We start from the raw sequence: 21297 nt of genomic DNA, 5'->3' as shown, positions 1-21297 counted from the left end.
CCCTTCCTGCAAATTTAAAGGGCCTGGATCCCTTTCTGAGACTTCTTTTTTTTTTTTTTTTCTTTTTTTTAATTGAGATATAATTCACATGAACATAAAATACACCTTATTAAAGTATATAATTCGGTTGTGTGATGATCACCACTAATTCCAGAACATTTCCTCTCTGGAAAAAGAAACCCTGTGCCCATGAGCAGCCACTGCCCTTCCCTTGTCTGCAGCCCACGGCAATCTTGACTCTACTTTCTTTGTCGACGGCCCCTCAGAAACTTCTGGCACCAGTATCTCAAGTCTGTGAGCCATGGGCTCCATTTCTAACCCTGCCGTTTGACCCTGCCACCCCCACCTGTCCTTTGCTTCTCAAGAAGTAGGTTTAATCTTACCTAAGAGCTACTTCTCATTGTTTGCCCGCCCTTTGAACCTCCTTCTCCTATTTGTGGCATTCCTTGGTATTTGGCTGGTCGCAGGAGGGAGAAGCCATCTCTCTCTTTCAAAGCTAAATTTAAAAAAGCATAAAAGCTAGAAAGGTGCTTTCCCAGAGTCTCTTGCAGCTAGACCTCAGATGTGTGAGCTAGCTCAACCAATGGCTTGAAGTTTGTAGCGAGTGGCCCACCCCCCAAAGCAAGGGCAGTGGAGAATCTTTGCTGGTGGCTTGCGGTGGCCTCAGCAGTGATGTCCCAGGCCTTTGGCAGTGGGCCCATGGTGGCGGAGCCATGTTTGGTGGCACCAGTGACCTCCCTGGGCTGGCTCTGATTTTGAACGCAGTCCTGGCTACCACTGAGACTCCCTCATTCCTGACCCTTGTTTCTGCCGGGTCCTCCATCCTTCCCAGCTAGATCCTGTCATTCAAATGGATTCCCTTTGGGCTAAGATCATTCAGAGTTTGTTTCTACACTGGCAGTTGAGAAGTCTCGTCTTGGTTTAATGCAAAGTGTTTCATAAGAGTAGAATCTGAGCCACAGCAGCTTCACAGAGGTTTCGCCTGAGAGAAAGTGCTGCATTCCAGAGATCCACCCTCCCTCCCCCATGCTCTTACTCATTCCTGCTGCAGTGCAGTGGTGAGCTGGTCTTTTCCTCGGGGGCCATCTCCTTAGTAGCAGGTGGACTGAATGGAGATGCTGACTCGCGATCAGAGGCACTGAGTGTCCATCCTGGAGTCCGTGAGTGCAGGAGGAGCTGTGTCAGGATCCCCTTGTTCAGAAACTGAGTTTCTGCCTGCTTGTCCTCTGCTGTCAGTTGAATTGTGTTCCCCCCAAAGATACAATGGAGTACTCACCCCAGTACCGAGGAATATGACCTTATTTGGACAAAGGGTCATTGCAGATGTAATTAGTTAGGAGGAGGGCATGCTGGGGCAGCGTGCGCCCTTCATCTAGTATGACAGATGTCCTTTAAAGAAGAGAAGAAGGCAGGGACAGAGTCACACACAGGGAAGAAGGCCGCATGGTGGCTGAGGCAGAGATTGGAGTGACGCAGCTCCAGGAATGCCCAAGATGGCCAGCCACCAGCAGAAGCTAGGAGGAGACAGAGCCTTGAGCCTCCAGAGCTACAAGAGAATAATTTCTGTGGTCTTAAGCCAGCCAGTTTGTGGTACTGAGTGACAACAGCCCTAGGAAACGAAAACCTCCCTTGTGCCTAAGTCCCTGCCAATAGCTTTGCTTGAGAACCCTGCCAGATGCTCCTCAGCTCTGTCACCACTGGTTCTGGGGAGCGGGATAGGTCGTTTCCCTAATGGGGATCTCTGTTGCCTCATCTGTAAATGCAAGGTGAACACACCTCGTTCAAAGTCAGTTCTACATTTAAAGGAGCGCCTGGCCGGGAAACGGCCACGGTGGACATGAAACACCTACCCCTTGTCAGTTGCTGGCTCCCATGATCGCATCCCGTTGGGGGTGGGGGTGGTGGTGACTATAAAGTGCTCCCCGAATAGAGATCAATGCCACAGAATATTCAAAAGCAACGAATTTTCTTTTCTAAAGAGAGGATAATTGTATGCACGCCGGGTTCTCTCTCTCTCTTTGTAATATCCTTTTGCACGTCTTAGCTTATGGTACAGGAAGGCCCTCTTCTCCAGAGGAGTGAACGCGAGCACACAGGGCCGTCCCCGCCACTGGGCAAGGACAGAGCAGTCCTCCCTGCCAGCCGGCGTGGGGTCAAGGGGGTGCACACACTGTCGAGCAGTTGGTGGGGAATCTGGCCTCCGATCTGGGAAGCTCCGTTGCCGGGGGCTTTAATATCCGCTCTCTACAGCTTTATCTCCACTCAAGATGGCCATTGCTGATTGTAGCACAATAAAGCTGGCGTTGTGGAGGGGGGTGGTTCTGCCATCCCTGGTTATTGCATTTAGAGGCTACTGTAATACTTTTCAGGGAGAGATGGCAGTGATTCAAGGTAATTCAGGACTCTAGGAGTCCTGGATGTTTATGGTTCCTTCTAACTCCAGGGATTTTAGGATTCAAGGTGTGCGACCACACAGCCAGGCCAGCCGGCGTCTGACATGAGGAAGAGATTTAACAGGTGCCGGCAACTCTCGAGTTCCAGATGGTCCATACACAGTTATCCATGTGGACCTCACAACATCCCTTAGTGTGTCTGAAGGAAGGTTCCCTAGCAGTGGGCCCTCTGCCAGGATTCCTGTGCATGGGATCAATTCAGGAAGAGCTCACTGGGAACCCGCTCGGAGTAAGGGAGCAGAGTGGGAAGGGGAAGTTGCCCAGCAAAGGTGGGATTGCAGGGGCCTTTGGAGGCTGAAGTGCACACAGGGGAAGTGGGTGCCCACAGGAGCTGGGCTTGCACACCCCCGCACCCAGCACTCACCGGCTGAGGGGCTCCAGGGTCAGCATGATAAATGCTCAGACACCGTGGGCTCTCTGTGCGCTTGCAGAGTGGCTTCGGTAACCCCCAGGACAGGCAGAAGCAAACTGCACCTCACAGGCCAGCAGAAGAGTACATAGAAATGATAATAAAGTATTCAAGGGGATCTGAGTGGGGGTCAACAGTGTCTGCTACAGGGAACAATTAATATCTCCCATTGTACAGATGATAAAACTGAGGCTCGAGGAGTGAACTGGTTCTCCCTAGATAGGTTGTTGCCTGGGTCAGGATTTTAATGTAGGCTTGCAACGCGGATGTTCTCTCTCTGGCACGTTGATGGTGGATCTCTTGGCGCCTGGGAACCCATGACTGAAAGCACTGAGCTTTCTTGCTTCTTTCTACCATCTCCCTGAGATACACCAGCCCTGGTTTCACAGACCTACTTCCTATAAGGAGGAGAGAACAGGCTCTACCCTTTTGACTCCCTCCTGCCACCAAAGGGGGAAAAAAAAGTATTTAAGTAATTTTTTCTATGCTTGAGAAAAGCAACAAGCAATGATAAGAATGAAAGATTTATCAGTTACACATGGCACAGATGAGTCTCACCAGGGGTGGTCCAGAGAAGCTGAGAAAGAGTCCGATCCCATGCATGGAAAGTACACAAAGAGAAGAAACTAACCTCTGTGACAGGAGCCAGGCTTTTAGTGCCTCTTGGGGTGGGTTAGAGACCTGAAGGAAGGGATGGTTGCATTTAGGGGTTTTTTGGCGGTGTGTGTGTGTGTGGGGGGGGGGGGGCTTTAGGTTCAGTGGGTGTGTTCAGTCCGTGAAAGTTCATCGAACTAGGTCCTTATGATATGTGTGCTTTTTATATGCACATCATATATGATTCCATAAAAGTTGAAGTTGCAGAAAAAAGTGAAAGAAACAGAAGATAAAGAAGGACAAAAGGGAGAAAATAGAATAAAGCCTTAATCCCGCCCATTGAGAATTCACTTTTGTTAATGCCTGGTGTGTTGTCTCAAGGTCTTTCTACGTGTGTGTGATACATACACAGACACACACGACAGAATTTCTGGATGTGCTGGAGACGACTGTCCTCCTCTTGAGAGTAGAATATAGCCCATTTTCGGTACTGACAGCAACACAATGAATTGCAACCCCAAATTGGGAACCAGTGTTCTGGGAAGGAGGAGGTCTGAGAGAGGCTGGAGATGTTCCGTGCATCTGGGAGGTGGAGAATCCAATGATAAATCTGCCTTATGGATGTGAAGTGTGTGGCCCGTGTGCCCCTCCGGACGGGCTGCGTGCGTTACATCACCCACTGTCTGTGTATTCTCCATCCGGGCGTTCAATGCCACGTGTAGACTAAATGCTGACTCTGACTCGTGCCTGGGGCTTGCGGTGATAAATAACTTTGGGTTCTGACCTCATGGGGCTTTAAGTTGAGTAGTGTCACTCTGGGCAAGATGCTGCCTTCATGGGAACCTCATTTTTCTCATCAGGAAAACAGGGATAATAAAATCTGCCAGGGGAGACTTCTCTGTGTGGAAGAACCATCTGATTATTGAATGGGGTCTGGACCCAGGTAAGGTCTTAAACAGAGAGGGTGACTTCATGCAGAGCCCAAGCAGAAGGACGCCAGAAAGGGGAGCGAGGTGTTTCCTTCCACTACTGCTGAGTGGACCCCGCGGGTGGGGCAGTGTGCCTGGCCTGGCAGGAGATGGTGGTGGCAGGTGAGGGAGTAGTGCCCCCCCAGCATGGTAGCTCCCGGAGGTATCTGTGATGTTCAGAACACAGTGGTTCCCGTGGGAGCCCCATCGTCCTGTGGACATGGCAGTGTCAAGGGAAGAGGGTCGGAGCAGGTGAAAGTGAAGGTCATGGAGATGTCATGTGGAAACTAGTTGGACTGGCTTATTGGAAGCGCAAGGTAACCTGGGGATCCCCAAAGGCTTGGAGGTGGAAACCTGGCTGGGGAGTCAGCTTTGGTTGGATTTTACAAAGCAACTCCTGTTTCTTTCTTTTACTCAGGACTAGGGTGACACCTTTTAATTCTTCCCCTAGTTGTTCTTAGCAGTGACTTGGGTGGCTTGGGCTTGGCAATGGGGGAGGATTTCAAGAAGAGAAAGGCAGGAGAGTGGGAGTGTCTCAAAGCCCACCCAGTCATAGCCCCTCTCCCCAGCTCACTTGTTGGAGGGAACAGATTTCTGCCCCGTGCGGGAGGCCCTTCTCAAACTTTAATGAGCACAGGAGTCCACTGGGAATCTTCCTAAATGCAGACCCTTATTCAGCAGGTTAGGGCTCGGTCCCCTAAGGGGCACTATGTATATGTGTGGGGTGGTGGAGAGCAGGAGAAGAGGCAGAATGGAAGAGGAGCCCGCCGTGCTCTATGGAGAGGGAACAGCTTTGCTCGCCTCTGATTCAGGTAGTGTGGGAGCCATGGGCACTATTCCTAAAGCAAGGTTTGAAAACCACTGGCCTAGAATTCGCCTCGCTCTGCAGTTCCTTCTGCTCAGATCGTGCCTACCCTCTTGATAACATTGTAAACTCCTACCCTGCCTTTAACATCCAGCCCAGGTCTGTCTGCCTGAACGCAGCCTCCCTTAGACAACAAGCCCTTATCAGCCCCTTATCTGTACTGCATTATCACCGTCCCTCACCCGGGCTCTGCCGATTCCTATGATCTCACTGTATTGAAAATGTCTTCTGCACACATATCTCCATTATATACCAGGAGCTTTTGGGGAGCAGGATGACATCCCCCATGTCTGCTCCTGGGCACAGAGTGTGCTCAGCATAAAGTCATTCCCTGTTCAGGGCTTGCAGAATGGGTACCGGTTAATGCTTCTCTGATTATGAAGCACACCTTCTTGAAATTCTCAGACAGAACCTGGATTTTTATTAATTTGAGATTTCATAAATGGTTATTAATCTCTGCTTGCATCTCCCGGAAATTGCTGGGCTTGGCAAGAGCCGGTAAACAGGCTCAGATAATATCCTCTTTCCCGTCCTCCTGACATCACTGATGGTGTTGTGCTTTTTTTTTTCTCTTTTTCTGGGAGACACTAGACATTCACTTTCTCCCCACGTCACTGAGATGTGATCAAATGCCCACTGAAAGGTTCAGAGTTTGTGAACAACTTAAAGGTCATGTCGGATGAAGGAGCTGGCTGACAGCACCCTTTGGGCCGTTGTAATGTGGTGATGCTGGTACTAACCCATTCCCCAGAGGTGTGGGACTTGCCCAGACAGGCCTCCCATCCCTGCCCCACAGAGGGTGCAGCTTCGAGGGCTGGAACATATTCCGAGGAGCCAGGGCTTCTGCTCCTCTGGCATTGCTGGGGAGGCCCGAGAGAGCTCCTTGGAGCTCGTCAGGAAGCGGGAGGTTGTCCAGGAGCAGATGCAGAAGGAGGCCCACAAGAGTCAAGGACCTGCCTCAATTCATTTTGCACTCTGAATTGAGACGTTCTAAAGCTTCTAATTGGTCAGAATCCCATCTTGAGTATTCTTGGGGGATGTAGCTAATTATGTCCCTTCAAAGGTGCTCATTAACTTGGTGAACCCCATTGTAACAAACCCCGCGATCCAGGGAACAGTGTTTCTGAGATAAGGCTGGGCAGGGATAGAGATATTGACTGTTTACCCCTCAGACCCTGTGCCCGATTTTCTGCCAGGCACCGAGGTCAGGGGCTGGGGGAGTGTAAGAATGAGACAGAGTTCGTGTTCTTAAGCCCTACAGACTGTCAGATGCACAGCTTCTCCTGAGTGGATTGTTGAGGAAGTGCAGCCCATGAGTACAGACCAGTACAGCCTTAGGTACTGAAGTGACTTATCAATCCAGGCTAAAGGGAAAAGCCGGTTGTATGTGTGGGCCGAGTGGGGAGGGGGAGGGAAGGAATGGTTTAAACTGGTTACAAGTGTACACAGAATGATGGGCGTTGGGGCATAAAGCATAGGCTTGGTGAACAGACACAAGAGATGCACTGTTGACGGGGAGATGAGTCCCCTGAGCTGTTTGCATATGATGACATTCCATGGCGGGGGTGGCGGTCTGACATCCTCTAGACCCGGACGGATGGTTGATGAAAGGGTTAGGAGCAGCTACTCTAGCCGATGACCTCCACGGGTCAGTCGGACGTCCACACGGTGACACCGATCAGAGCAGCGGTGGTGGGCAGCTCCCAGCAATCGCTACTTCTCCAGGTAGTGCCGATGAGGGTGATGACGATGGGGTATTGAACAGGGTGACGGGCGATAACTGCCTCGACCCTTGTGGGACATCTACTCGATGTCCGGTGCTTTCCAGTATTTTTTCTTTATGAGCCATTCTATACACGTAAGGCTCAGCGATTTTAACTTCCTTGTCACCGGTCTGGTGAGTCAGAGATGGAAGGGAGTGGTTGGGAGTGTGGGCCCGCGTCAAGATTTGGGTTGACAGTGCCTCCTCTGACGCTGAAAGTCTCGGCTGACCTGGGGCCAGCTGTGAGCCCTCTCTCGGCCTTGCTGTTCGTGTGCGAAATGAGACTGTGCTGAACTCCATCACGCCTGTTTTGGAATCAGTGAGGACACGATGGGAGCCGCTGCTGCTTCTGTCCTTCTCCTTCTAGGTCTTCTTCCCCTCCTCATCCTCCCCTTCCTTCTCCTCTTCCTCTTCTTCCAGAAATCACAATACCATAACTTCTTACTCTTACTCTTACTATTACTATTATTATTGATGCAGGGCTGGGCCTGTCTGGTTACGAAGCAATGCCCTTTCCTCGACTCCACGCTGAGTTCTGGGCCCAAGGGCAGAGCTGGCTGTCAGGTGAGTCTGTGCTGTATTTCTTTATTCCTTCCGTCTCTCGTCTGGCTCTCCACCACTGCAGATGCCTGGGGCCACCTGGAGTGGTGCTTGGAGAATGCATCTGTCCAGAATCCAGGGGGGCCACTTCTCTTTCCAGCATCAGAGGCAGAGGTCACTCACGAGGTGGGAATGAATTAGAGGCACCTCAGTGAGAGGGATGTCTCAGACCTCTCTCCCACCACAGCTCTGCCTCCTGAACAGTCCAGCAAAGGCTTCTCCTCCTGTCTAGCCAAAGCCACGGGTGTGTTTTGAAGCAAGGGACTGGGTGACCACAACCCACCTGTTCAGGGCCTCTGATGAATATGTACTTCCTAGGGAGTCACTGGGCTTCTGGACTGGTGAAAGCAGCCAGCGGTGACCCAGATAGTTTAGTGGCGAGGTAAGGGCATTTTGATTTCAGGCAACACATGAAGCCTCCTCTGGTAGTATACACAAAAGAGGGGAACTGACTAGCAGGCTTTGGAGGGGCTCAATAAACTCCAAGGTGAAACTGTAGTTGAGCCCCAGAACATTCGCAGGGAATCTGGGTTACAAAGTGTGGCGCTGCATTCCTTTCTCCTGAGAACTGGCGCTCTCTGTTACTCCCCAGTGGAAATTGGGGCGCCCCAACACCTGTGCATCAGTCTAGCCCTACGGGCACTTCCTCTCTGACTCTCTTCCAAATCAAAATACCAAGGAAGAGTCTCTCATTGGCCTCCTCTGGGCCAGGTCACCACTGACAAACTTGATAGAATTGCATAGAGGTATTAAGAGAAACCCCTATGTAGCAATATGGAAATCCTTATTAATTGGTAAAGGAATTAGACAGAACTGTGTCCTTAACAGCATTACAGCTCTTTAAATCTATTTATGCATGTGGTCACATATTGGAAGAGGCCACAGTGAGATGGATCAAATGGCTTGTATTCTGGTAAACTTGGTTTATTTTGCTAGTATTGCTATTCTTCATAATAATAACTGGCATCCATACTGTGTTCTAGTTTGGAGCACTGGGCCACAGTGGGTGGGCACATTCGTGGGCCAGCAAACTCAGGTCCCAGAGAGGTGTGGATCCTGCTAACCAGTAAGTAGTCAAGTCAGACTCTAGGCCTCATGCTATTTCAACTGCACCATATTGTACCTCGTGTTGTAGGGCTGACCAAAGGAGGAGAATTTTAAGATCATTTCTGCATGCAGCAGGGGTGGTTAAGGTTGGCAGCATCCAGCCAGCCAGTCCTGAGATCATCTGGTGAAGGGAAACGAAGCATGGAGGTTTCCCAGAGAAAGAACCGAGGACGAAGGAAGGGGTTCAGTCTTCTTTTCTCCTATGTTCAAGCAATGGCTGAGTACACTGGCTAACTCAACCTTCTCATACCAGATTTTCATGAGAAATAAACATTCATGTGTTACTAACCTTAAATGTTCGAGATGTTAAGAATATTCCGAATTGCCATGCAGATGCCCGAGTTTCCAATACTAGAGACGACTTCCGTAATGGGAGCACTTTTAACCCCATCATACCCAGAATTTCAGATACCAGTTTATCGTTTGTAAGGCTCCTGATGGGAGATGTTAGCACCACTCTGAAAGCACAGTTTTGCACCCAGACATGATCTACTTTTTTTTTTTTTTAATAAATGGAATGTAAGACCAAATATTGGTTGAGTGAATGACTATCTTTGGCCATTTCACCTAAACATGCTGTAGTGTCCTATATAAAGGCCATGCATTCTTTTCCAATGTCAGAAAAGTCAGGATATTTTGTTCCATGTCAAAGACATAGCAGGGATAATTGTTAATTTGTCAAAAACTGAGAAAGGGGAGAGAATCCAAGTCTTAGTCTATGGTAATTTTTGCTTTTGAAGATGGTGGGCGATCTAGCTCAAAAGCCAGAATGTACCCAACGAAAGGGACCGTGATAGGCAGTACCTCATTATCTATGGGGATGGGTCCTGCTCCGCAGTGATGAAGATTTGGGAGCTTGTAAAGCTAATGATGTGTAAATGCATTTTCAGCTATTTTATTAAAATGGCCTTTCCAGGTTCATTATCATTAATATTTATGGTTAGGATATGTTCCTCCAGAGAGTCTGCAAATAGCTCTCCCATTGTTCGGGTAAAATTTATAGCAAGTTGGACTAAGGGGAGGCACCAATGTGTCCAGGCTTGTACTTAAAGGAAACGAAAGCTTTGGCAACGGCTTTGCATGGCTGTGGATCTTTAGTCTATGAGTTCAGGCATCTTTTAAATAGGGCCAATTAACTACGCTGTTACGAATCCAGGGAGGGAATGTGAACGTCCATGTGCTGGAAGGCAGAGAGGGGTGGGACAGATTCCCCAAGATCATATCCTCCTCTGTTGCAACTGGTGTTGGCAAGTTCTACTTTTTGTTGCCGTGGCCTCTGTCTCCAACAAAGGGTAACAGTGTCCTTTGGAAGCAGAAGTGCAGCCAGAGTTCCCTGCCCAATAGGAAGGAAGGGTCTTCTTCCCAGGAAGAGCCCACACAGAGCCCTGGCACGTGCAGTGGTGCCGTCTGCACCTGCCAGAGATTTCCCACGGCTGCATCTCAAATGGGGCTTGAAATTTCTGGCTGGGGCAGAAGGAAGTGGCTTTACCATTCATCCATGCATCTGCTGATGAGCTTTTGGGGAGGGGGTGGCTGGGAAGCTATGGGGAGATGACAGATTTAGGTATTGGAATCAAATGTTACCTCTGGTACATTTTATAACAGTGAGCTAATTTTTACTTCCTAAAAACAATTTTTGGGGCGGAGGTGTGGAGCAGGTCTCACAAGAGCATAAGCACTCTGAAAGACACCTGACCCATGTTTCAGGTGAAGTCCTCACCTGTAAAATCGAGCAGTGGAATAGATCACCTCTGTGGTCCCCTCCCGCAATAGTGCATTTTGTTGCCATCTGGATTAGAACAAGGCCATGGTTATGTTTGGAACTGCCAGCAGATGCTGAAGCTGTCCCTGGGTGAGTGAGCTATGGTACCCACACCCCACTGGGCTGAAGGATGAGTTTGGGTCCATTGGGGTGTATCTGGTCTCCAAGTCATGGTGTGGAAGGAAGGGAAAGCCTGTGACTGAGACCTGCTCTTGAGCACAATTTCCTCTACTTACAGGCTGTATCTGGGTCCAATTGGGAGGGGTTGGAGGTTGGGAAGCAGGTGGCACTGGAGACTCTGTGGAGAGGATATACAAATACGATACCACCTAGAGGTAGAAAATAGAGAACAAAGGGTTCTAAAAACAGCTAAAAATTTAAGAGGCACAGCAACCAAATGAAACACGTGACCCTTGATAGAGTCCTGGATTTAAGAGAAAGAGCTGTGAAGGACATTATTGGGACCGTTGGGGAAATTTGAATATGACTGTGTATTAGGTGATACTCCATCAATATTAAATGTCTTAAATATGAAACTAGGGGTTCTGGTTATGTATAGATGTGATACAGACCCATGTAGATCTAGAGAGAGAGATGAACCAAATGTAAAATATTAGGAGTTGGTGAATGTGAGTGAAGCTTATGTGGGAGTTGACTGTGCTATTCTTCCCACTCTTCTGCAAGTTTGAAGGCTTTTAAAATAAAAAGTGTGGGGGGCGCCTGGGTGGCTCAGTGGGTTAAGGCCTCTGCCTTCAGCTCAGGTCATGATCCTGGGTCCTGGGATTGAGCCCTGCATCGGGCTCTCTGCTCAGCGGGGAGCCTGCTTCCTCCTCTCTCTCTCTGCCTGCCTCTCTGCCTACTTATGATCTCTGTCTGTCAAATAAATAAATGAAATCTTAAAATAAATAAATAAATAAAAAGTGTGGGGAAATGACTTGAAAGTCAGATACGTGCTATAGTTTAGGGAACCGGGTGAAGGGTACACGGGATCTCTGTGTTATTTCTTACAATTTCATGTGAATCCCTATTTATCTCAAAATATAAGGTTTGACTGAGAAAAGAGAGGACAGAAGGCAAATATGGCAAAATAGTAACACCTGTTCTAATGGGGCTTGGAAATCTGTTGTATTTGTTCTATTATTCTTAGTTTCATTATTTTCTGAATGTTTGAAATGCCTAGTAAAAATACACCCTCTGGAGTTCTGTGGTCAGTCCTCTAAGCATGTACCTGGCCCGGGACATGCTGCTGGTTCTGCAGGCTGGTTTTTTTTTTTTTAATTAAAAAAAATTTTATTATGTTATGTTAGTCACCGTCCAGTACATCTTTAGTTTTTGATGTCGTGTCCCATGTGTTCTGAGGAGTCAGGAGGAGGCGCTCACCTGCGGGGCTGACCCTGCCCAGACCCGGGCCTCTGACTTTTTTACTTCCTTTGTTTAACCCGGGAAAGCATCTTGCACCCCGGGAGGGTCAGGACTTCCTGCTTCCCTGGTCGCTCCTGCTGTGTTCCTCCGGATCTCCCTGATAGGCTAAGGAAATGCACAAAAGGACGCATCCCCGCTGCTTCTTGGTGTATCTCCAGACTGCAAAGACTGCCGCAAGGAAGCCTGTCTTCTCACGAGAATCCTTCAGTTTTGTGTCATAGAAAGAAAAAGAGACCCACATGCCAGAATTCATTTATTACATAGCTAAATCACAACTTTACAATACATTTGAAAGGGACTAAATGAGACGTGCACAGTAGCTTAAATGTAAAAATAGAAAACAATGTCCAAAAGGTCATTTAGATTGGAATATAATCTTAGTAATAAAGAGTAAAGCATTTTTAGTCTGGGGTCACAGGACAGGCTGCGCCACAGCAGGGCTATTCGCACGGATTCTGAATGACAATCAAAAGATATTCCTTATCTGTGGAGAGAGGCGGACAAAATTAATTCCCCCCCCCTGAAAAATTAAATTTAATAAATGAATACTTCAGCTAATCTGCTTTTCTCTTCAAAACATCACTTGGACTTTCTGTAGACCAATGGTTTCCCATCCTCGCTGCACATCAGAATCACCTGTCCAGCTTTCAAAAGCTATGGTGCCCTGGGGCCTGGTTCCAGAGGTCCTGATTTCACTGACCTGGGTTGAGGCCTCAGGTATCAGGAATTTTTGTAAAGATCCCCAACTGCTTTTAATGTGCAGCCAGGGTTAGAACACAGGTGGAGGAAAAGCTTCAGTTTGTGGGTCATTCTGATTTTATAGATGTTCTATAGAGAAGTTTGTTCTAGACTAGATTTTGGAGCACGAGTCCTGTTTTACACAGACACTGGCTAATACTCTGCATGTAATTCCTTTGGGGAAACAAAATTTCTATGGCTGCCATCTGTCCATAGGCCAGGTGAGTGAGTTCTCTCCCAGGGAAGGTTTGAGACCCTACAGGCCTTTCTTGGATCCACTCCCTACTTTACTTCCTGAACAGGAGACATTTCTCCACTCTCCAGAAAATCTCAGTGTCCTAAGTTGACCTAATGTAGGACCTACATCTCCTGAATATTGTGATTATTGATAATAAATCAATACTTTTTTACTTCCTAGCAAATGGGCGAAACATCTTCTTCCAAGACTAAATTTGTCACTAATTTCACAAAATTTCCAGGTTGGATTTTTCAGATTCAAACATCTTCATTTGGTAATTGAAGAACATTATGGGCCAATACTGCATGTTAAAATCTATACTTCCAGTTCTTTGAAACAAAGCTTCTATCCAGTAAAGCAGAAAGATGTTTTAAAAGTGAGACAAAGTGCCACATTACCTGGGGCTACCATGATTTCGTGTTTCTTTGATCTGATCCTAAGAAAAGTGAGGTCATTCTGGGGATCAATGTCACGGACGGTACTCCTGGCTTTCATCGTCAGCTGGTGAAGAAGACCTGCATATTGAACTGTCGTCGAGTTGTCCAGCGTTGTTCGGATAGGAATACCTGTTACGAGATTCACTTTCGGGTTAATATTTTTTTTATTATAAAAGGAAGACTCACACGGTGGAAACACTGGAAAATACTGGTGATTCTAAAGTGGAAGAAAAGAGTTATGGCTGATACTATTCACTGGTAACAATTCTAGCTTACTCCCTGCCAATCTTTTTTTGTCTTTACATGGGTTTTAAGATATGGTTGGTAATGATCAGAAATTTGACTATTTCTTTTTTTCTTCATTTAAATGATAGCATTATCCCTGATAAGCTCTTCTTATCAGGGATAATGTCATAAAATTATTTTTAGTGGCTGTACACTATTTTGTAAACATAATATAACCAATCCCCCACTGTTAGATGGTTGGGAACTGTTTTTTGTTGTGATGGTTGTTGTTGTAGCTAATGGTGTGATGAGATTTTTTGTGTGTGAACTTTTTTGGAAGCTGTGAATTATTTCAGAACCATACATAACATATTACTCTACAAAATGCCCCTCCAAACAGCTGATCTAGTCATTTTGCTTCGAAATGCTTGGCCTATGACCTGCTGCTTGTTTCCTTCCCTAGGGCCAGAAATAGAATGGGATACTGCAGCCCATGTTGAAGAGTGTATCAAAAAGGGATTTTAGACTTTCCTTTGTACCGCCTCATACAATACTTTTTACACCTTAAAGCTTATCGTAGAGGCCACAACAGCAAAGGGACTGTGGTTTTGCTGGGCACTCCCTGGTTTGCGCTCATTCTTGGTTTAAGCATTATTAGATTTAGCTGCTTGTGTGCTCTATTGTTCCATTATGCGCATTTAAATCCGAACCTATTAATTTAACTGGGAAAATCTAGCCAGACAAATATGCAAGTATAATTCAATTCCGTTCAAATCAATCTAGCTCAATTCAGGTCTCTTGGTGCTCAGGGCTTATTTTTTAACTGGCGGTGTACTAGGGACTTTGCATATGTTGTGTCTAATCTCAGAGGGTCTTCAGATGATTTTGAGAACTACCGGACAGCCAGGAAACCTCAAAGATTTGTTTTGCTGACGTGCCTCTAATGTAGGGGGCCATAAAAGGTGAGTTTGGGGTTTCTCAGATTCCACAAGTACCTGAATTAAGGCCAAGCAATGAAAGAGCGAACACAGCTCTGGGATTTCCCTCAGAGAATGCAATTCCAGAAAATATTACACAAGAGGGGACTTCAGGTGTGCAACAGTATTACAAACTAAGGATTTTACCAGTTTTTCATATTCTTGGAGAACCTCCATTCTGACCATGAAACAGACTACTTGCTTTTCTCTTTTAAGAAAACCATTACCTTTGGAATGGGGTCTTCCCAAACAAGACGATAACAGTATTTACAGGAGAAACTGTTCAATAAATAAAGCTTTTATCAAAGTTGTTCACTTCTGTATAATTATTTGTTGGCCTCTGTACCCCAAAGTCAGTTCTATCTTTCCCAGCTGGTGAAACATCGCAAGGCCTGTGTCTTCAACAAGCGGCAGGCTGAAATGTAGCAAGCCCTCCAGCTTTTGAGAGCCCCTCCTGTGGACTGGTTTTGCTTCCTGAAGAGTGACTACCTACAAAGTCTGCATTGCTCAATGTCAAAACAAGAAATACAACCAGAATAAATTATTTAAAATGTAGATGACAAGATTATGAATCCAGACCTCAGGCTTATTTAGTTAGTCTATTCATGATCCAAGTCAATAAATAAAACAGCTAGCCTTGCTGAATAATAAGTGCACGCTGTGGAAACTCTTGGAGTTGTTCATCTCCACTACTGACCACTTGAAAAAAATCAATCAACAAATATTTATTAAGTTCTTGTTTGGTACCATGTGCGGTAATTAAAAAATAATTTGTTAAGAACCAGTTTTAGCCCATAGTAGGAAATTCACCTACATCTCCTTCTGAGAGGTAGCCACTGCTCCCGGTTTCTTTGGTAACCTTGCAGAGACATTCTAAATAGTTCAACTATGTTTGCGTTTGTATTCTTCCTTCCTTAACTGTATTGTTCTCTATTCTGTACTTCTTTTTTTTTTTTTTTTTCATTTTTAAGACTTGGAAAATTATTCCATTCAGTATACATAAGGCTGGGCCACTCAGGTTAGTGACTGCAGAACATGATTGTTGAATGGCTGCCTTGTGAACACGTAACTAATAAATCCTCCTGACAGGCATTTGGGCTGCTCCCAGTCTTTGACTTTTATAAGCAAGGCTATAGGAAATGTCTGTGTGCATGCCATTTCATATTTGTGTCTATGGGTAGGATAAATCCCTATGATGGAACTTCCAGAACAAAGAATATGAATTTGATATTGCTGAATTTATGGCAGTACTTTAAACCAGGACTCTCTCTGATCCCAGTAAGCCACTAGTCTTTGTATTTTGGTTGATTGTATTTCAAAAATATAAGGAATTGGCTGGATGGCTGATAAAATCTAGTGAAATTCAAATAATGGATTGTTAGAAATGACAAGAACATTTAAAATTAAGAACCTACAGAGATCAGGCTTATCTATACATAAGAATATATAATAGTTGTGCTGTCTGAGAAACAAATATGTATATTCACCAGTATCTAATTCAATGATCAGTGCTGCAATATTGTAAACAATGAATGGTTTTAGAAATGAGAAACCAACGTTAACAAAGAATCTATTCTAATAAAAACCTGTACCACTCAGCAGTGGGTGAAACCGATAATTCTACTTTATTGTCACGGATAAGAAGCTTGTGTTTCAGTAGTGGTGAAACCAAAGGACTCTGGTTAACACATCATATGAGGCGATCCAGATGGATAAGCCTGGTAGAAGGCCTACCGAGTCACGAATAAAACCTGAAAATATGTTAAAATGATTTGCTGCAAATGACACTAAAACCACAAGTAGTAAACAAGAACACATGAACTTAGTGAAATATTTTCAGTATTAAGGTTCATGGGTGTCCTGGAAGCAGCAAAGCTGCACAGTAATAAATGGTACTTCCATCTAACGTTGAGTAGGCTGCTGAAATGGAGTATTTTATTAATTCTGGTCACACAACTTATACTGTATGCTATTAATAAACATGCTTGTCGTACGCTGTGGTTATTAATAATCTGACCATAAAAATAAACCTCTTGTTCATATTTTTGGGAGAAAAAGTTAATTTGGCTTTCAGAAAAGTGCCATGAATCCTAACATAATCTTATCCTAGTAGGGGTTAATTAGATGAAGTTAAAGGTCTTAAAAATAATATTTTGTTGCCTTTGTATATGAAAAATATTGAGAAACTTCAGGAAAGTAAAGCCAAAATCAATCGTAATTCCAACATTCAGAGATAATCACCGTAACACATCCCTGCCTTTTCTTCCGTATGTATTTTTAATGTGTATGTGTGACTGGCTATATTTATGATTAGAAAGTGTTTGGCTTACCACTTTGTTCCCTGCTTTTTTTCCACCTAATATTTAGTTTCCCATGACTTTAAATATTCCTCAACGTTTTAAACAGAGTAATGGTTCATCAAGTAAATATTACATAATTAATTTAAAATTTTCCCTGATGCTTAGATTTATTTATTTGTCTGTTTATTTACTGCTATTGTATACGATGCCTCAGTGAGTATCCTTTGTATCTAAATCTTTTCTTCCTCACTCCTTAGGATAAATTCCTAGGAGTAACATTACAAATCACAGGGTATGGATACTTTCAGACACATGATGCATATTGCCAGGATTATGCACTTTTGACCAAGATCATCCAATGTAACTTGTTGGATGAGTTGTCCTGGGTTGAATGGTGTCCCCATCCCCAAATTCAAGTCTACCTTATAATGTGAAATAGGGCTTCTGCAGATGTAATGAGGTAAGATGAGGTCATACTAGATCAGGGTGGGCCCAAATCCAAAGGCTGGGGTCCTTCTATGGAGAGAAAACAGACACAGAGGGGTAGACACCATGTGGGGATGGGGGCAGAGACTGGACTGATGCATCTACAAGCCAAGGTATGCCAAGGACCAGAAACTGGAAACCACCACAAGCTGAGAGAGCACTGAGGAAGGATTCTGTAGAGACTTGGAACAGCCTGTCTACTGACACCCTTGTTTCGACTCCTAGCTCCAGAACAGTGATAACTTTCTAAGTTGGTAAGCCACCAAGTGTGTGGTACCTTGTTATGACAGCTGAGGGAAATGAGTCCATCACCCTTCTGAAGCCACACAGATGGCCTTTCTCAGGGGGTGTGCAGAGTTTCTGAACATGCCAGGAATTAAAATCATTTCAACCAGAACAATGTACCAGGGGTGGACCACTTCCTGGAAATATTAGGCATAGCTCTTTCTTACCTATAAGGCTGATCTTAAATCCTTTCCCTACTGATCACTCAAGCTGGGTAAGTTCATTATATTCATCTGGTGGTGTTTTAAATTTTATTTTATCATTTTCAAAACACAGCTGATGTTTTATCTATATATACATTGAATGTTTTATCTGTCCAAATCAATGAAAAACTTCCACATTCTCAGAACTACCTGATTATAATACCATAAAGTGTTGGGTATTGTGCCAGGCCCCTGAGTAGTAGTATTTCATTTATCAATAGAGTAGGTTATATTCTATTTTTAGTTGATGAGGGATCAAAGTCTGAATTTGACTGTGGTTTGCAGTTGCTTAATAAACATTTGATAGATTTGTGCCAAAATAATGATTAGCTGTGAGATTCTGATGCAAGCACTGTGCTATGGCAATGTGTCAATTTCATGGTTGCACCATGAATTAGGTGAAGTGGGTACTCTTATTTCAACAAATGCTCTGGGAATTGTGGTACTTCTTGCCCTTGCAAGAGCCTGAATTAGCAATGAAACTGGCAGGAGCCTCTGAGAGGTTGCCACTGTAGCTGAGCAGGTAGCAAAGTGCCAGAGAAAATGCTCTGTGGATTGTTAACAGTGACTGTGGAATGAGAGCAAGTTTCTGGTGGAAGTCTACAGATTTCGTAGGTGGAAATGCATTGGTCGTTTTTATGCTATATCCACACAGATTCTACCATACATGAGAGTAAAACTGATTCTCAAAGATTTTATTAAGTATGGTAAAGCAACAGCTTCATTTTAAGTGAAGACTGAAACTCTATATACCTTATACTGTTAAAATAAAAACCGCCAGCAACGATATTCTCCCTATCTGCAATACAACAGTTTTATTGGTACTTCTGAAATATTAGGAGAGTTACCAAAGCTTTAAAAATTAGACAATGTGTAGTGTTTCTTAGGAATATATAGATATTTTTAGACATGTCCTATTCATATTTGTATCTTTAATTCTCAGCAGAGTGTTTGGTATGTAATAGATAATAGGTGTTTGAGAAGTAAATGGTATAACTAAAACACAGAAAATATACTTTTTGTTTCAAAGTCTAAGATGTCTGTCCTAGGCTTGGTACAATAAACAGATCCTTAGTTGGTCTGTGCATGTCAAAAAGGCATCCTGTGATGTATTTACCTTCTGCATTTACGACCATAGTTCCAATAACCCCTTTATGGCTCTGGATCCTCTTTAGGGTTTCCTCCACCTCCGCCTGAAGAGATCGGGAAGGCAATTAACCAAAGGGGGTCTTTGTGGTAACCCCAATCCTAACGTGACTAATGTTTAGAGAGACATCTACCCTTCCCTCAACCCACCCACCCCAGTCTCCTTAACCTAAGGTACTGGATACTATAATCTTAGACCTCTGGAAGAGAGCTTTGAAATGTTCAAGTTCTATATCCAAGCCTATATAAGACTCTTACATACAACCCTGACACATCTCTTGGCCTGAACTCTTCTAGGGATGGAGAGCTTACTGCCTCACAAGAGTTCACTCAACTTTTAACGTCTCTATTTTCTGGAAAAGAATTCTTTAAATTGGACAGAAATATTCTCCCACTCATGCTTCGCTCATTGATCTTTTTGTATTCATATGAGAAACTCCTTCTCTGTATTATAGTCCTTTAAATAGCTACAGAGCTATATGGTTACCTCCCTCTGGCTAAAAGTATCCCTTCATGAGAAATCTGATTCTTATGTCCTAAATGTTACCTCCTTGGGAGTTCAGATAATTAAATTCAGGATATTCTGTAAACCCGGATTCCAGGATTCTCTTGGTAACAACAGTCTGGGTCTCAGTGTAAGCTGAATATTCAGCCATGAATGACTGTGTTGGAACCCCTTTAATTAACTCAGCTGTCTGAATTAATCTTATGCACAGACTATATTGTACCAGTTTTATTCCCCTCTACCAATGCTAAAATCTCAAATAATCCTTTTCAAACTTGTATATTATTCCTGAGTGATCACTGGATTTTCTGAATTCAAACAGTATCCTGCAGTTTCTTGATGAGGGTTTGGGATTTATTTTTTCCTTCCAACATCACGCAGAGATGAACATTTTGCTACTTTAGTCAAAAGACAATTTTCTTTTGCACTTCATGTGGGCAGGGACACTTATGTCCTCTTTTCCACCACTACAGCAGGCACTTTCTAAATTTCATGTGCTGGACTCTCACTTTTTGCCATTATGAATACCATCTCTATTGTTGAACGAGAATGCTCTCTAAATTATCTCACTACTCAGAACTTAAACACATTTTACAAGGGAACGACACATCACTACCACTACTAAGTGGAAATCTGCTACTATTTGTCATAAACAGAAATAACCATAAAGGCAAACAAAATGGAGAGAGAACGTATTATTGAATTCCACCCCAGGGAAAGGCCTGAGCCTGAACTCGGATATTCAGATGAAAAATGGAAATTACCAAATGACAGTGGTATTAAGGACCTAACCGTGTTGGGGCTTTCTCCTGGATAGAGTCTATAGGAAGCGGATGGGGAAAGAGAAATAACCTCCTCAGAGGGGATTCGCTGTGCTGGTACCTCTGAGCTGTCTTACGTAGCAAGCAGATTTTGCACATCACTTTGGGAAACACTGCACTAAAGTGAAGTAGTTATACAGGGGATCAAAATATTATATTTTTGCCGCCTTCAGGACAATGTTCGCGCTCCTTGCAACCACTGACCCTCCCCCTCTTATTTATTTATTTTACTTCGCTCCCAAACGCCTCTTAGCTGTCAGCCTTACCCTCTCCTCTTCCAGTTGTTTTTTTTTTTTTTCGTGATTTCTGTACCCCCTTAATACAATCTCTTAATCCCCATCTGCAATCCCCTTTCATTCCTCTTAAAACTTTTTTTTTTTTTCTCTCTCCTCCTCTTCCTCTTTATCTTCCTTTCTTTCCTTCCCCCCATTCTGCTGCTCTCCCTGTCTCCTCTTTCTTCCTTCCCGGGATCCGACTTCTCTCCTCCCCACCTCGCCTTTCCCTTTGGAAACTTTCTCGCTGTCGAGGTCTCTCACCCCCTCAGTCTCTCTCTTCTCTTTCTCGACATCCACATGCCCGCAAATTCCAGCCCCCGGAATCAACTCGGTCGGTATCTATCCCTCAAGGTAGTTTCCTCGCATCTAGGTGTCTTCTCCCCTCCAAGGTCGCCCTCTCCTTCCTCCAGGGTCTCCCCGCCACCCCCTCCAAGAAGCTTCTGGAGCCCCCAGCCCTCGCCGCGGCCCCGGGACCGACAGGCCAGGGTCGGCCTCGGGGGCCCGGCGAAGAAGGCCCCCGACGTCGGCGCCCCTGGGGCGGCTGGTCGCAGGCGGAGTCTCCGGATTTACCATCGTGCGGACGCCGAGACTCGACTCAGTCCTGCACCGCTGCAGCCCGGGAAGTCAGCAACGCTTCCAGCCGTTGCTAGGAGACGGGGGGAGGATGTGACCTCTCGGAAGTGTCGGGGCCTGCGCCTGCGCGTACGCAGGTCCGGCGG

General features: G+C 45.1%; 1 protein-coding gene across 2 annotated transcripts; it reads right to left on the bottom strand.

Moving 5' to 3' along the window:
* Window positions 1–11817: 11817 nt before the first annotated feature.
* Window positions 11818–21250, bottom strand: DYNLRB2 (dynein light chain roadblock-type 2). 2 transcript variants are annotated; one of them, XM_059383942.1, is made up of 4 exons: window positions 21149–21250; window positions 18949–19024; window positions 13317–13484; window positions 11818–12144 (listed from the first exon to the last, which is right to left on the bottom strand). In XM_059383942.1, exons 1-4 carry the CDS (start codon window positions 21149–21151, stop codon window positions 12134–12136), a joined length of 258 nt encoding a protein of 85 aa, XP_059239925.1. In that variant the 5' UTR covers window positions 21152–21250; the 3' UTR covers window positions 11818–12133. The 2 variants fall into 2 exon arrangements, with proteins under 2 accessions (XP_059239925.1, XP_059239924.1); XM_059383941.1 differs by lacking the exon at window positions 11818–12144 and adding an exon at window positions 12183–12426 and having other exon boundaries at window positions 21149–21249.
* Window positions 21251–21297: the final 47 nt, after the last annotated feature.

The sequence above is a fragment of the Mustela nigripes genome, chromosome 17, assembly GCF_022355385.1.
Source record: "Mustela nigripes isolate SB6536 chromosome 17, MUSNIG.SB6536, whole genome shotgun sequence".
In the NCBI taxonomy this organism is placed as follows: domain Eukaryota; kingdom Metazoa; phylum Chordata; class Mammalia; order Carnivora; family Mustelidae; genus Mustela; species Mustela nigripes.
Note: the sequence above shows the minus strand (reverse complement) of the source record. Positions and strands in the feature narration are given on the sequence as shown.